At 36.7% G+C, this 14390-nt stretch overlaps 2 protein-coding genes across 2 annotated transcripts in view; one reads left to right on the top strand and one right to left on the bottom strand.

Moving 5' to 3' along the window:
- The window catches only part of stt3b (STT3 oligosaccharyltransferase complex catalytic subunit B), an 83819-nt gene extending 78265 nt beyond the window's left edge, over positions 1-5554 (top strand). The window contains exons 15-16 of the mRNA XM_059349320.1: positions 1087-1293; positions 3213-5554. Of these exons, the coding sequence (XP_059205303.1) occupies positions 1087-1293; positions 3213-3287 (282 nt within the window). The 3' untranslated portion in view covers positions 3288-5554. The remainder of the gene's footprint in view (positions 1-1086; positions 1294-3212) is intronic.
- Positions 5555-8426: 2872 nt separating this feature from the next.
- The window catches only part of LOC131984607 (oxysterol-binding protein-related protein 10-like), an 81733-nt gene continuing 75769 nt past the window's right edge, over positions 8427-14390 (bottom strand). The window contains 4 exon segments of the mRNA XM_059349494.1: positions 8427-10607; positions 12194-12347; positions 12472-12654; positions 14045-14231. Of these exon segments, the coding sequence (XP_059205477.1) occupies positions 10563-10607; positions 12194-12347; positions 12472-12654; positions 14045-14231 (569 nt within the window). The 3' untranslated portion in view covers positions 8427-10562.

Genomic DNA, 14390 nt, shown 5'->3' with positions numbered 1-14390 from the left:
TTTATCTCTTTCTCGTGACATTTAAATGACAGGTTGAACAGTGGTAGTAAAAACACTGCGAGAGATTAAACTTTAGTGACTAATAACAATTCAATACTTCACACTCTGTATCAGCCTGAAGACATAAACGAGGCGCCAAGGTAGACGGTAACGTTTTACACAAAGGGAGAGTTAGAGTGCAGTCTGAAAAGAAAGGAAGGAGGAGACACACAACGGAGGGAAGGTAGATGGAGTGTGTCGCTTTGAGAATAGAGGTGACGAGGGTGAATCAAAAGTGAGCAGGGCACAGAAAAGACTTTTAGAGCAGAATAATAGGAACAAGGGGTTGGGAGTGGTTCATACAAAGTGTAATAATAGTCTGCAAAGGGCAGCCGCTGCTCTGTAATCAAAGAGCTATCAAGCTTTAATGTTTTTCTTTTATAATTGTGTTTGTCCTTGTCTTTGTTTGTTGAGCACGAAGTTTGAATCAGTAAAACTGGAAAGTGGTCTGAGAGGAAATTATAATGATGTTAGCTTAACTTAGCATAAAGATGGGAAACAACCAGACCGGTTTTGCTGCAGAGCTGCAACAATAAGTCGACTAATTGATGAGTAGGTTGACGGAAAACAAAACAAACTGTTTTGATTTCTAATTATGCTAATACATTTTTTGATAAAGGCATTTCTCATGCCGAAATGGCAGAAAATGCTGTTTTCAGCCTCTTAGATATGTAGGTTTTCTCCAGTTATATTAAACCAAATATTTTTGGTCTTTGGACTGACAAAACAAGGCATTTAAAGACACAACCTGAGACATTCTAGATTAGTCGCTGGGTCTATAATCTGTGGATTAGTAGATAATGACAATAATTGTTAGTTGCAGCCCTAGCTGAAAGATAAAGCTCCTTAATTAACAAGTTTGATCCTGTTTCCTTTATTCAGATAGAAACCGAAGTGTAAAAATGACATTGTGCCATATTATTGTCTGTTTCCAGTCTTTTTGTTAAGCTAATTTAACCTCCTGTTAGCTGCAGCCGCATAATTATTACACAGATATGAGAACAGTATCATTCCTCTCATCTAACTCTTTTCATGTCCATTTCCCAGCTGGACTTCCGGACACCCCCCGGCTTTGACCGAACACGTAACGCTGAGATTGGCAACAAGGATATCAAGTTTAAGCACCTGGAGGAGGCGTTCACCTCGGAGCACTGGCTGGTGAGGATCTACAAGGTCAAGAACCTGGACAACAGGGAGCCGCTGGAGCACAAGCTGCGCAGCGTGGTGCCCAAGCAGAAGTACACCTCCAAAAAGGTAACTGGAAACTTCCTGTTGTATTGTTTCATTTACTGGATTCATTCTGCCCTCCAATTTGGACGTGTGGAGCATCAGATGTTGTTTCTATATTTATTTAGCTCTGGAAGAAAGAATAACTGTGTTCACTCCAACTTTTATTTTACAATCCCATTTCCAAAACAGTTGGGAAATGAATGCAAATAAAATCAGAATGAATCAAATTCAGAAAAAAATGGGTAAATATGTTATTTAAAGAATAAGTCTAAAAGGATAATATATTGGATTATTGTGGTGATTTTTTAATATACAGTTGTCAGTTTTTCTCAAATTTATATATTTATAAAATAAACCGATCCTTCCCAGATTGAACATAAAATATCTTGTTTTTGTGTATTCAACTGAATGTAGGTTGCAAAGGCTGTGCGAATCACTGTATCCGGTTTTTATTTCTTTTTTCACTACGTCACACCTTTTTTACAGTCTTTGTTTTAAGTTTTTAGTATTTCTTTTAGATCAACTGTTCCTGCAACCCAAAAAACAAAGAAATGTTTAGCTAAAAAAGATTAACATAATCCAGTTAATATTATTCCCATACATTTTAAAACTTTAATTTGAAATTCTGACATGTATCCTGGGCCATTTCAGTACAATTTACTGTAAAGTTTGGACAACTTTAGTGTTGGCTGCTTTTGCCACAGAGTTTTGAGTGATGGCTGTCTTAAATGCAGTCTTTTCTCAGCTTACTTCTCAGGTAGTCCAGAGGCAGCATCAGCATCTCTTTGGTGCCATTTTGACAGACAAAAAAAACAAAGCAGTAAAAACAATATTCTTTAAACGAAACAAACGCTGATATCTTATTAGGGCTGGGCGATATGGAGCAAAAGTCATATCCCGATATATTTAGGCTGAAATCGATATATGATGTATATCCTGATACTTTTATCACATAGTGAGAGCAAATGTTCAGTCAAAGCCAAATATGACACTCGTAGTTTTATTGAAACTGTTTAAGTGAACATAAATACTGTATAACATCAGGAGTAGAAGTTTTTTTAAAAAAAATCAAAGCTTCATAAAGTGCACATTTAAATAAAAAAATATCTTAAATAAAAAAAAGCCTATGAAATAAAATAGGCCAATCTTTTTCTGAAATAAATATATTTATAGGAGAAAAGAAAACGGACATTACAAAAGAACTAAATATGACAAACCCTAGTTAGGGCAGCATTTATATATAAAGCAGCTTGCCTGGATCACAGCACCAATTTCAACTATATTGATATATAGGATATGGTCTAATTCCATATCACATCTAAAAATATATTGTTACATTTTTTTATATCGATATATCGTCCAGCCCTGCATTGTACTGTTTTTTCTTAGAATAATGCGCCTGAAGACACTACAAAATTTGAAAATTTGAAATGCACTACTTGATCTATACATGCTTCAGGGACATTATTTCAACCTTAAATGTCAAGTTTATGTATTTAATATTTATTATATTTAAAAACAATCAATAAATGCAATCAAAAATGTTTAGGCGGCCAATTCCCAATATGATGATTGGGGAATCACTGGGGATATTAAATGACTGCACATATATTTTTACTAACTTTAATAGGATTATATTTGGTAAAGTTTCTCTGTAATTCATATTTATGATGATAAACAACTCTCAATCACAAATAAAACGGAGTATGTGCTCCAATTTAAGCTTTTAAGCCCAGTATAGCGCATATTATGAGTTTGATTATTTATTCTGTAGAGCAGAGTCTCAAAGTCATTTCTCTGACACTAAATTCATCACATTCAGTCATTCAGTATTAGATCATATGAGCAGATTCTGTTTGATGCCAAAAGTGATGTGCAGGTCCTTTTTTTTAAAAGATTGAATTCATTTTCTAAGTGAGAATGATTTCTGCCCCTCTCACCAGACTGCCAAGAGGAAGCGAGGACACATCAAGAACAAGCTTGTCCTGAGGAAAGGCAAGAAACTACAAAAAAAATAAAAGGTGACGATGAACTCTTCTAGGAAAACAAACAAACAACTGCGAAGAAACCTCCAACAACCAATGAAGAAGAACACAGGGGCCGTTTATCTGGCACTTGGTCTCAAGCGCTTCTCATTAGAGCGCCCCCGTGTGTTGAGGAAGTCTCATCTCTGGCTAGCTCCAGAACTGTTGTCCGTTTTATCCTGAAGATCTTTGTTTTTGCTTCATTTCTCCTGGTTTTTTTTCTTGTTTTGTTTTTTTTCTTTGTACTTGAATGTGTGGCGAGGCATAGGGCTGCTCTACTTGGTTCAGCGTCGATTAATTTTTGTGGTACATTTAATTAACTGCTTATCAGTGCGGGGCATCGGGGGTGTGAGGAGGTGAAGGGGGGAACGAGAGAAGACTAGGAACATTTGCACCAAAGACCCATCGACCTTGCTCCATGGCACATGTGAACTCATTACTGAGAGTGAGGAAGCGCAGAAGTGAAAGCTTGAGGACTTGTTCCTGACACGTGTACAGAGGACCGTATGCGGTATGGGGGAACGTCACCGTCTAGGCACAGCCCATCTGTAATATTAACCTTTTTATCATCATCCTCTCCTTTATGTCTGCCTGGCTCCCTGACCTTCTTTTTTGCAACAAATTCTTTAGAAAAAAAAATTGGCCTAATGTGTAAATATGTTATGTAAAGAATAAGTCTAAAAGGATGATAATATATTGGATTATTGTGGTGATTTTTAAATATGCAGTTGTCAGTTATTCTCTTAATTTCTTTATGTGATTTTGTTTTTTGTATGACAGCAAATAGAACAGTGAATGCAATAATTCTTGTACAGAGGGGCTTGAGATTTTGTTGGAAGAATGAATGTGAATTTTTACAATGTTCCCCCCAACACACACACACGCACCCCCTTTTTCATTAAATTGCATAGATTGTACATTTCTGCTGCTAGGGTTTTAAAGACGGAAAGCAAGCAACTGTGTGTAAAAAGTAGTGATAATAAATTAGGCCTCCCTTCCTGCAGAGGGAGCTCTCTAGTTTAGTGTGCAAAGCCTAGTGCCTCATTGCTGGTCACCATCGCCTCGATAATTTGTGACTGTCTACTCTGTTAGCGTTTTGTTTCAGCTCATCATGTATCAATGCGGCGGCGGGGGCGGCGGCGGGTCGGGTGCTTCGACCACACTGAGGCATTGGAAAACTGGGAATTTTTCAAGATGTCTGGAATAGACAGGTGAACTGTGAAGGGGGGTAGTTAGTACACAGGCACTGAAACTGAGAAAAGACACCCGAGGTCAGGAGAGGTCCAGACTTCCATCTCTGTCTGAGACGACGGTGGACTAACGGCCGTCTTTATGGTCCTTGTAGAGCTGTGTCCTTAACTCCACTGAACATCTAAAAGATATTTTGTAAAATTCACACTGTAGAATTAACCACTATTCTCAAAAATGTCCATAAGCTTTAGCTTTTATCTGCTGATTTATTTTTTCTCAATTTGTTGTTTGTCTATAAAATGTCCCAGAGTCCAGGGTGACTTCTTGAAATGTCGAGTTGTTCGACCAGCCGTCCAGAACTTCTAAATATTAAATGTACACAGATATAAAAGCAGCAAATACTCGCACTGAAGGAGCTGCATGATTTGGAGAAATAAATGTAATTATTACTTTTATTGCGATATGATTCACAATATTGGAGGGAATCTTTTTTTTCCTTTTTTTTTTTACACATATTACACCCTCCTGAAAATGGATTTTGCACTTGACCATATTAAAATAAAAATGCATTTTTAAATAAAAAATAATTATGCAGCTCTACATGGTACAAACTAATAGGTAGCATTTTTGCTTTAAATGACAAACTTGATTATTAAACAAGTAGATGCCAATTTAAGAGTTCTTCCATGAGATTAGAAAGGATTATATGCGGTCAGACTTTTCCTGCTTTTGAAATCTCTAACTTTTAGTGCAAACTCTGAATCCTGCATTTCCCATGATGCAATTCAATAGCATCTTACAATTGGACCCTACATGTCTGGTAAACGCGTCTTTCAAACTCCACACTGCTCAGTTTGTGACAGGTTTTCTGGGGGAAAAAATAAATTAAAAAAATTAATGAAATAGATGGAGTGGCCTTTTTAATTTTCTGTCAATCAATCGACTTATTCTAACTCTAGTAAGCATACTAGATGTGATGCTCTATCTCCTGTGAAAAAAAAAACTAAAAAAAGAAAAAAAAATTCTTGAATTGTATTTTCACTGCTATACTCAATATTAGTATAGTAGTACTGCAAATGATTATTCTTGTTGTTTAATTGCTTGATTCTTTTTTTTTATTATCCATAAAATAACAAAAATAGGAGGAACAAATGCCCCGTCACCATTTTCCTAAATCCAAGCTTAAAAACTAGCTGATATTTACATAAATATAAAAGATGAAGGAAACATAATATTCACATTTGCAAAGAGGCAGCTGGTGAGGCATCCTGCTTTAAAAAAAAATATATAAAAAATAAAAATGCTGAAGCACTTGATCAAATATTGAAACAGTTGATTAAATCTCTTCCAGTCGACTTATTGATTAATGTGCGAATAGTTTGGGACACAGCTCTAAAGAGCCGTCACCTTTGACCTCTAACTCTAAGGGCACTGCACTGTTCTTCTCGTGTCTCTGGGTTCTCCAGATGTTCTGAACACTAGAGGTGTTTCTGTACGTGCACGCTTCAGTAACTTCTTCATTTCTTATCAAATAAACGACACATCAAAAGACTAACACATCATTCAGCTGTACTTGTTTTGTCACCTCACAGAAAAAAGTGACTCTTATTAGTATCACCTCTTTTCTTTCTCTTTACAATTTTTTTGTCTTTTGAATAATTGAATCGCTTTATTTTTTTTGATCTTCTCTGAAACTTGAGTGTCACCATTTCAGACAACAGACCTTCAACACAATGCCACATTGTTATTCAGTCACACAAACGCCTAAAAAACTGAGTCCTGTCCTTTTTGGTTTCTCATTTGTCAAGACGAGAGGAAAGAGTTCAGACCAAGCCTTAATGTGATGTAAAGTTTTTCTTCTTTTGCCCTCTTATGTTTTCATTTTGTGTCAATTAGGAGCGGCAGACCGGTTCCTTCCTCTACTAAGTGTACTCTTATCTTAGTAGCTCAGTGCCGTCTGTCCTTAACACCGTTTTCGTTTGATGAAATCCCTCCCTCACCTTCAAAGTTTACATTTTTACATTGTTGTTCTGTTCAGCCATCTTTAAATATACACTTTAATGAAAACATCTGTGTAAGTTGTCGTTATTGAAGTTATTCTCTGACTGCAGCAAAGCTTTATTCAGAATTATTCATGTGCATTTAGTATATTGACTTTTTTCCCCTTGTTTTTCCACATGAACACAAAGCTAACCACTTGATGGCAGCATTAGTCTGTGGATGAAGACATTTGCTTCAGAGTCAACAGTATGTAAAAAAAAAAAAAAAAAACCCCGAAAAATTTAACCGTCACACTGGGGAGCACAGCTGGTGAGGTGTGAGGGTAAATCTTTGATGGGTAATGTAAAGGGAAGCTTTCCTTCAACCTTAATAGTTTAATGCTTTAAATTAGGCAGAAAAATGTCAGAATTTGGAGGAGAAATGTATCTTTGTCAGGTGTTTTAGGCAAATATTCACAGTGTGAACTGCACCATTACCACACGGGTTTGTTAGACTCACTTTGACCCAGAAAAAAAGGTGTCGACAACATAGGTTTTACATCCATAAGTCATGTTTTTGGTAAAATTTTGCATGAAGATAGCAACAAAAGCATGATTACATTGCCATAAAAAAAATATAGTTTATCCTTAGAGTCTGAACAGTTAGATTCAGTAATTGGCACAATTTATATATGTGTATATATATATATATATATATATATATATATTTATTTTTTGGGGCATTTTTTTTTTTTTATATGGGATATGACGTTTTTACTTTTTTATGACTTTTTTTTTTTCAAACCCTTGTCAATTTAAAAAAAAAAAAAAAAACTGGGATTTTTTACTTTTTAAAAATAACTTTGACCCCTATTTCAAAGTAGTGAGATTGACTTAATTGTTAATTAAACAGAATAAAATTAGGATAATTTGCCAATCCTTTGACAAATATTCAATCAAAGACGATATATTTCATGTTTAAACTTGAACATTTTTGTATTTTTTAAATACACATTCTTCTGTGTATATTTTCAGATTTTTTGCATTTGTTTTACACAGCATACCAACGTTCTTTGGAATACGTTGTGTATTATCAAATTTTTTGACATTTGTCGTGTACTATTCTACAGCAAACTTTACTATTTTACTACTTTACGACATTTTTATGACAGTATGGCATAGTATAGTATGACCTTTTTATAACTTGTTCATAAACGTTATGAAATATTATACTATGACATGGATTATGGCTTTTTTTATGACACACTGTACTCTGACATTTTTCACTAAGTTTTCATGACTGAGTATTTTATCACATTTTTTAATTATTTTTTTTTACATTTTTCTTGATGTCATGTTCTGGGGGTTTTCAAAGGTTTGATGGCTGAATGCCAGTTTAAGGAGTCTGCACATGATTGATGGCTGCACAGGAAAAGTGCACGCATAAAGCAATATTTATTCTGTTTTACTTCCACATCAAACTGCTGAATTTTGTGCAGCCTTGTTTAGCGTGTCAAGTGTGTAAACATGCCAATTTTATGCTTCATATAGCTTAATTAGTTATCATGCTTTGTTAAGTATGTTGGCATTAATCTGCAGGTTAACAGTTGTTTGGTCATTAGTTTTATAGATGTCAGTTTTATTAGCTGGTGGTGAAAAGTTAGTCACAGTTCATCCTCTGGATACTGTGAAGTGTATTTATGTGAATCTATTAGTAGTTGTTTGTTTTCGATGTTCAGGACTAGATGTTCCATACAGAGTGAGTCCATAATTGCCATGGCACATTTATTAGAACAAAATTATCTCAAACAAGTTCCTGCTTTGACCTTTGTGATGATAGATGAGACGTTTCATAGGTCCTCTGTCAGCCGAGTGGATGAGGAGCAGCAGGTAACAGTTTATAATTAATCACATGGATGCGATGCAGGACATTTTAACATTCAGGACATCATGAGAAGACATGTTTGGTTTAAAAAAAGGTAGAAGGTTTTTATTAATGGACAATCCCTCCTTCATTCATAATCACTCTCTATGTCAGAGTCTGGATCCTTCTGGATATGAAAAATAAGTTTTATGTAAGGCGAATGTCTTTGAACAGAACATGGTTAGTTTTCTGAACTGTCAAGTAAATGTCACGACATCAGCTACAAATAGGCGTCTGGTAAACTCACCTGGCTGGAAAATATAATCTGGAAAGTTCAGTGAATGAACAACCAAAAGAAAAAGCAGTGGGTGTCATGACTAAGAAATTAGAAATAATTTTGAACATGAAGTGGATATACTGTTAAAAATGCTAATATTTTAACCCTTGTGCGTCCCTTTAAAAATGCTAAGAGGGCTTAAAATAAACATAAAATATATATTCATCATATTCTCACCTTTCAGAGTTAAACTTTTACATTTTTACCTGAATTTTATCCCTTTAAATACCAATTTATCTACATGATACAACTTTTAGAATTTAAAACCTTAAACAGTTTAGCCAAGGGATTTTTATTTCTTCACTGTGTGAGAATGTTTGGCAACAACATTAAATACATCAGCAATAACTCTCTTGGACAACAAGAAAAATGTATGTATTTGACCCATAGGACAAACATGAGAAAATGTTTCGATCTGGTAGAAAATAGTAAAAACTTCAATTTTAAGATTGAAAGCTGACATAATGCTTTATTTTAATGCTTTTATGGGTCCAAAATTGTGGTTTTAATGGGTTTGGATGGGAACATTTTTGTCTTAAAGTGGTTGAGTGACTGGATTTTGGCTACACAGTTTATTATAGATTTATAGCAGCTGAAGTAAAAAATGTGGGAGACATCAATTGCCATATGCACAGCCAAAATCAAAACATTAAAAATCCAATAATGCCCCTAGTGATGCACAAGGGTTAATGTCTGCTTTAGTTTTTTTTTTTAGAAACACCGTTCAGTTTGAAAACTGACCACAGTTTGTAAAAAGAGAAAACATGAGTCCTGCAGTTATATACCTGCCAGTTCCAAATGATTGTTAAACTGCTAGACCTTCCTTTCATCTTCACTGAGGCAACCTCTCAGTGAACCCCAGCTGCGAGAACCTGGTTGTGTGTTTCTGCGAGCCTCCTCATCCATATTCATCATCACGGGCAACCTAAGGAGAAGTATTAACTTCAGGAGTCTCGGGCTGCCTAATTACACAAGTGCCATCTTAGAGGTGAAGATATAAAAAAGATTAGAGGAGCGAGGAACATTTTGTCACAAACAAACCAGTGTTTTGTTTTTGTTTTTTGTTTTTTTTGGGGGGGGGGGCTGACTAATGGCTGGAAAGCTGAATAAGAAGAGAGGTAGTAATGGAAAACTTCTGCAGAGGCGTCGCACTCAATGTGTGATATACTTCAAATGGAGCAAAATTAAAAGGTAAAACACAAAAAGCATGTGTAACAGCACAAGATGGGAGAGTAGCGTACTAATAAAATGTGCCCAGATACATTCAGAGTGCAGACAAAACAAAACAATCATCTTTACTTTCTAGAAGCTCACTGTATAATAATAATATATACTAACACATAGTTTATATCTCTTTAAATCTGGTCAGGTGTTCTTACTTCCCGTAAAGCTCTTAGAGACCACCCTGATTGGTAAAAGCCATAAATATAAAATATTAAATTTATTTCTATGGTAAAAGTGCTTTATATAAACAACTCATTTACAGCTACAGTATTATGTGTGACAGGGAATCCGTTCATTCTAACGCTGCATTACAAACTAAAAGCTTGGAACCAAACATTGACAATGTCTGAGAAAAAAGTAAAACACCAGTGGCAAACTTCATTACTGTGCGTGTGCAAAAAAGGCCTTGGCAAGGTGAAAAATAGAAATACTCTACTTTGAATAGTAATACTATTAACTGTTTATAAAAATGTACTTTTGTCCCAACAGCTCCAGCCGACAGTGGAGGTCGCTTTGGCACCTTGCTTGTTTCCTGTCTGTGTCTCCACAGTGTCTCTCTGTGAGTCTGTAGCTGGACGTCTGAAGGTCTCCGGAGGACTCGACACCCTGACCTCTGACCTCAGCGTGGAGAGCAGGGATCTGTTACTGTCCATCAGAAGAGAGTCTCTCTGCTGTCAGGTCGACTTCCACAGTGGGCTGTTGTAGATCCAACCTTCTCCCTGCACATGCGACCAATTAAGGAAAAGAGGTCAATGTTTTTGTTGTTCAGACAAATAAGAATGAAAAAATGACAAAAAAAGGATGTAAATGAGTGCTAGGGGGAATTAAAAGTTTTTAAACCAACAGTCCTAATTATAACTAGGACTGCAAGCAGTACTGAACAGGCCCTCACAGTACACGCGTGTCGGGGCATGCTGCCGTCGGGGTGTGTGCGTCACAGGGGCCAGTCTATACCACCCCTATGAATTTCATTGCCTTAAGTGTTAAAGTGTGTCCACGGTACCAAATATGAAATTAGACTGCCACCACAGTGCCACCTAGGGGCCGATCAATAAAACCTTAAAGTGTTATCCTCAGGAGGGCATTGACAATAATTGTACCAAGTTTTGTATAATAATGCACAAACTATCCCTTTAATCCTCATCCAGTGTCTGAAGGAGGACTCTTAACTGATATGTATAAGTTAGAAGAGGCAGGTAGCAAAGGTGGAAAGTAACTATGTACATTTACTCAAGTACTGGACTTAAAGTACAATTTTGAGGTACTTTTATGTACATTTTATGTAACTTTATACTTCTACTCCACTACATTTTGAGGCAAATATTGTACTTTTTACTCCTCTACATTTAGCTGATAGCTTGAATTACATTTCAGGTCAAGATTTAAAATGAAAAACATGATACATTTAAAATTATTACCCCTTTAATAAATTAAACCACTTAAAAGTTTATTAGGTAGTTAAAATGAGTGGAGTCATTTCACAGTGTGGTATTAGTACTTTTACTGAAGTAAAGGATCTGAATACTTCTTCCACCACTGTCATTTTTACTTCTTTAAATTTTTTTTAATTTTTTCTTCAATACATGTCTGTCAGTATTCAGATATGAAAAATAAGGTACTTTCAATGTATGAATCCCAGGTATCTGCACAGAAACACATTTCAGCCCTGCTAAAAGAACCTCTGTCGCTTCAGCAGCATTAGTCTGGTATTTCTTTCGGCTTGGATGCAAGTAAAAAAAAGATTAGCTTCATTTTGTGCATGTGTGCGCTACCTAGGAAGTAATTGTCTTATGAGGAGAGAAATTGGATGTTTTGCATCATTGTTAACGGTTTTGAGTGTCACATGGGTGTAAAAATAAACACATTGTATTGTAGTATTGGTCAACAAAACAAAAATAGATACAGAATTGTGCAGCAAGTAGCACCACATGACAATGAAAACTGTTTCCAGGGGAATCTAACCGATGATACACACAGCTGCAGTTAACCTCGGCTTCGTCTCAGTGTCCCTCTTCGTAGAAGGAGAAGACACGGGGTCAAATGGTGCCGCACGCTTTGGGGACAACAAGTTTAATAAAATCTGGCCTGCATCTGCTGAAAGGCTCAACAGTTGGTGCAAAATCATAAACACCTTGTTTCTGTCAGGTAGAGAACACCCCATGAGCACTTTTATTTCCGGTGCCATCTGCTGTAACCCCTGAACATCACAGCTCCAGTTAAACTGAATGTGTTGTGCTCCTACATGGCGTTATTTGACCCTGTGTCTCCTCCACCAGCCTCACACAGTTTATCTCTCTCACTGTACCTCTTTCGTGAAGTATTTTGGCATCCAGGGTTTGTTATCAGCCGATCTCTGCTTCTCCTCTCCTCTCTGTCGCTCCTCCAGACGGTGTTTGTGCTCCGTGGCCTCGTCAATGTTCCCCTCCTTCAGCGACTTGGTGACATGCTGCCATAACCGCCTACAAGCAGGTTTAACACACAACAATTACATTTATGAGCAATTAATGTCTTCCACATCCAGCACCACCCGATCTTTACAAAACAGAATTTTAAATTCAAAGTTTATTGTGATGAGTTTTCCACCTTGATTCTGTCCTCCCCTGTTTGTCCACAGGCCGCAGCTTCTTCCTGGTGACCGGGAGTTTGGCCGTGTCGATCACTTTGGTTTCCCCGCTGCTGTAGGTGAACTCTAGCGTGCCGTTCCACTCGCCCTGCGCTTTGCACACGATGGTGTTGGTTGGATTGTGCTTGACCTCTGCCGTCACTCTGAGTCAGCCAAACAAAGACATCTTTCTTAGGAATAATGTGAGATATCTACCTGCATTCTGGGTGACGCTATTTTACAATACTGATGAACTCAATAAAGCCATTGTGTAAACATTTTCTTTGATTATGAACCCTGTCCCCTTGTAATTATGTTTATATAATACTCTCATACTACTCATTAGAAATGATAGTTTAATAGAAAACCTTGTGGTTAAGAAAGAAAAGATTAATGTTTGGTGAACACGGCTCACAGCAGCAACAGCCGGTCTGTGTGGGAAGTTTTTCTCTAGGCATAATTATTTTCTTTCTTTACAGCATAAAGGACATGCAAAACATTTTGTCTGTGTTTGTCTCATTTTTTGTGCAAGATGAACAGCTGTGCTGTGATACATGTCAGAAAAAACTCATGCTAATATAAAGCATGCTGTAAAAATTAATTACAAAAAATAATGAAATTGAATTTTGTTCAAAACTACATATAAAGTAATAGAATAGTATGTTGAAAAAAAGTAAAAAATTGTCAAAGTGTAGTTTGTCCAAAAATGCTAAAATAAAAAATTCTGTCCAAAAGTATTCAAATACCACCATATTATGGTTTGTCCAAATTTTTTGGGGGGAAAAAAGTCATACTACTAGAGTATAGAGTAGAGTTTTTGTCCAATTTTTGGACATCCCAAAATATGTTTTTCTTGTTGTCATTTCTGGACAAATATGTATCAACATACTATAATAAAGTAATTTCAGCACTTTTAGGCATTTTAAAAAGTTGACAATTTTTATTGTGGTATATTTTGTGCCTTTTTGACAGTGTGAGGTAGACAGAGGGGAAGACATGAGGGAAAGGGCTCCGAGTCGGATTCGAACCCCGCTTGTGAGGACAGGGCCTCCATGGTACGCGCTCTCCCAGGTGTGCCACTGGGATGCTCAAAAAAATCCACATACGTATAATGTAGTTGAGTATGATTTTTTGGGGGGAGTCAAATTATTGGACATCCCACAGTTAAATAATTGTATTAATAATTTAATACAGTACGCTGATCATTGATCATCTTGATTGCATAATTTGTCCAAAAAAACCCCACCATATTACAGTATGTCCAAAAAAATGGCAAAAACGCCATAGTATAGCATGTCGAAAAAAGCAGCAAAAAAAAGAGGAATGTCAAAAGACATCGTAAATGTCATAGTATAATTTGTCATAAAATGTATTTTTAAAAAAGTCATATAATTCACAGATATCTTATATATAATAAGTGTCAAAATTTGCCACATTGAAACTATAATCATGGCGTGGAGCACAAAGCCGCTGTCACAGCCGAATAAAAAACAACGGAAACAAGAATCAGCCTGTGATGGCTGCTGTCAGAGTGAGAACGAGAGAGGCACTCACCTGTGGACCTTCCCTCCGTAGAAAGGCTTGGTGTGAAACGTGACGGTGGCAGAGTAGCCGCTCTTGACACAGTTGATTGAGATTTTGCCCCCCAGCTCCACCCAGGGCACGGTGAGGATGGAGCGGGCGTAGGCACAGGGCAACGTGAAGACGTACTCCTCGTCGTGCTCCAAGAGACAAAGGACCCCTGAGAGCAGGTGAGGAGAACAGAAGAGGAGTCAAACATCCGATGCATGATGGGAACATAAATACACAGAAACTTTCTGTTAAACCCTCTCAACCCATTTTTTTCAGGGCGGGTTTTATTTGCTCTTTTTACTAACTATTCCCTTGTAATTCACTGTAA

The sequence above is a fragment of the Centropristis striata genome, chromosome 14 (assembly GCF_030273125.1).
Source record: "Centropristis striata isolate RG_2023a ecotype Rhode Island chromosome 14, C.striata_1.0, whole genome shotgun sequence".
Taxonomy (NCBI): Eukaryota; Metazoa; Chordata; class Actinopteri; order Perciformes; family Serranidae; genus Centropristis; species Centropristis striata.
The sequence above is the reverse complement of the archived record's forward strand: the minus strand, read 5'-3'. Positions and strand labels throughout refer to the sequence as shown.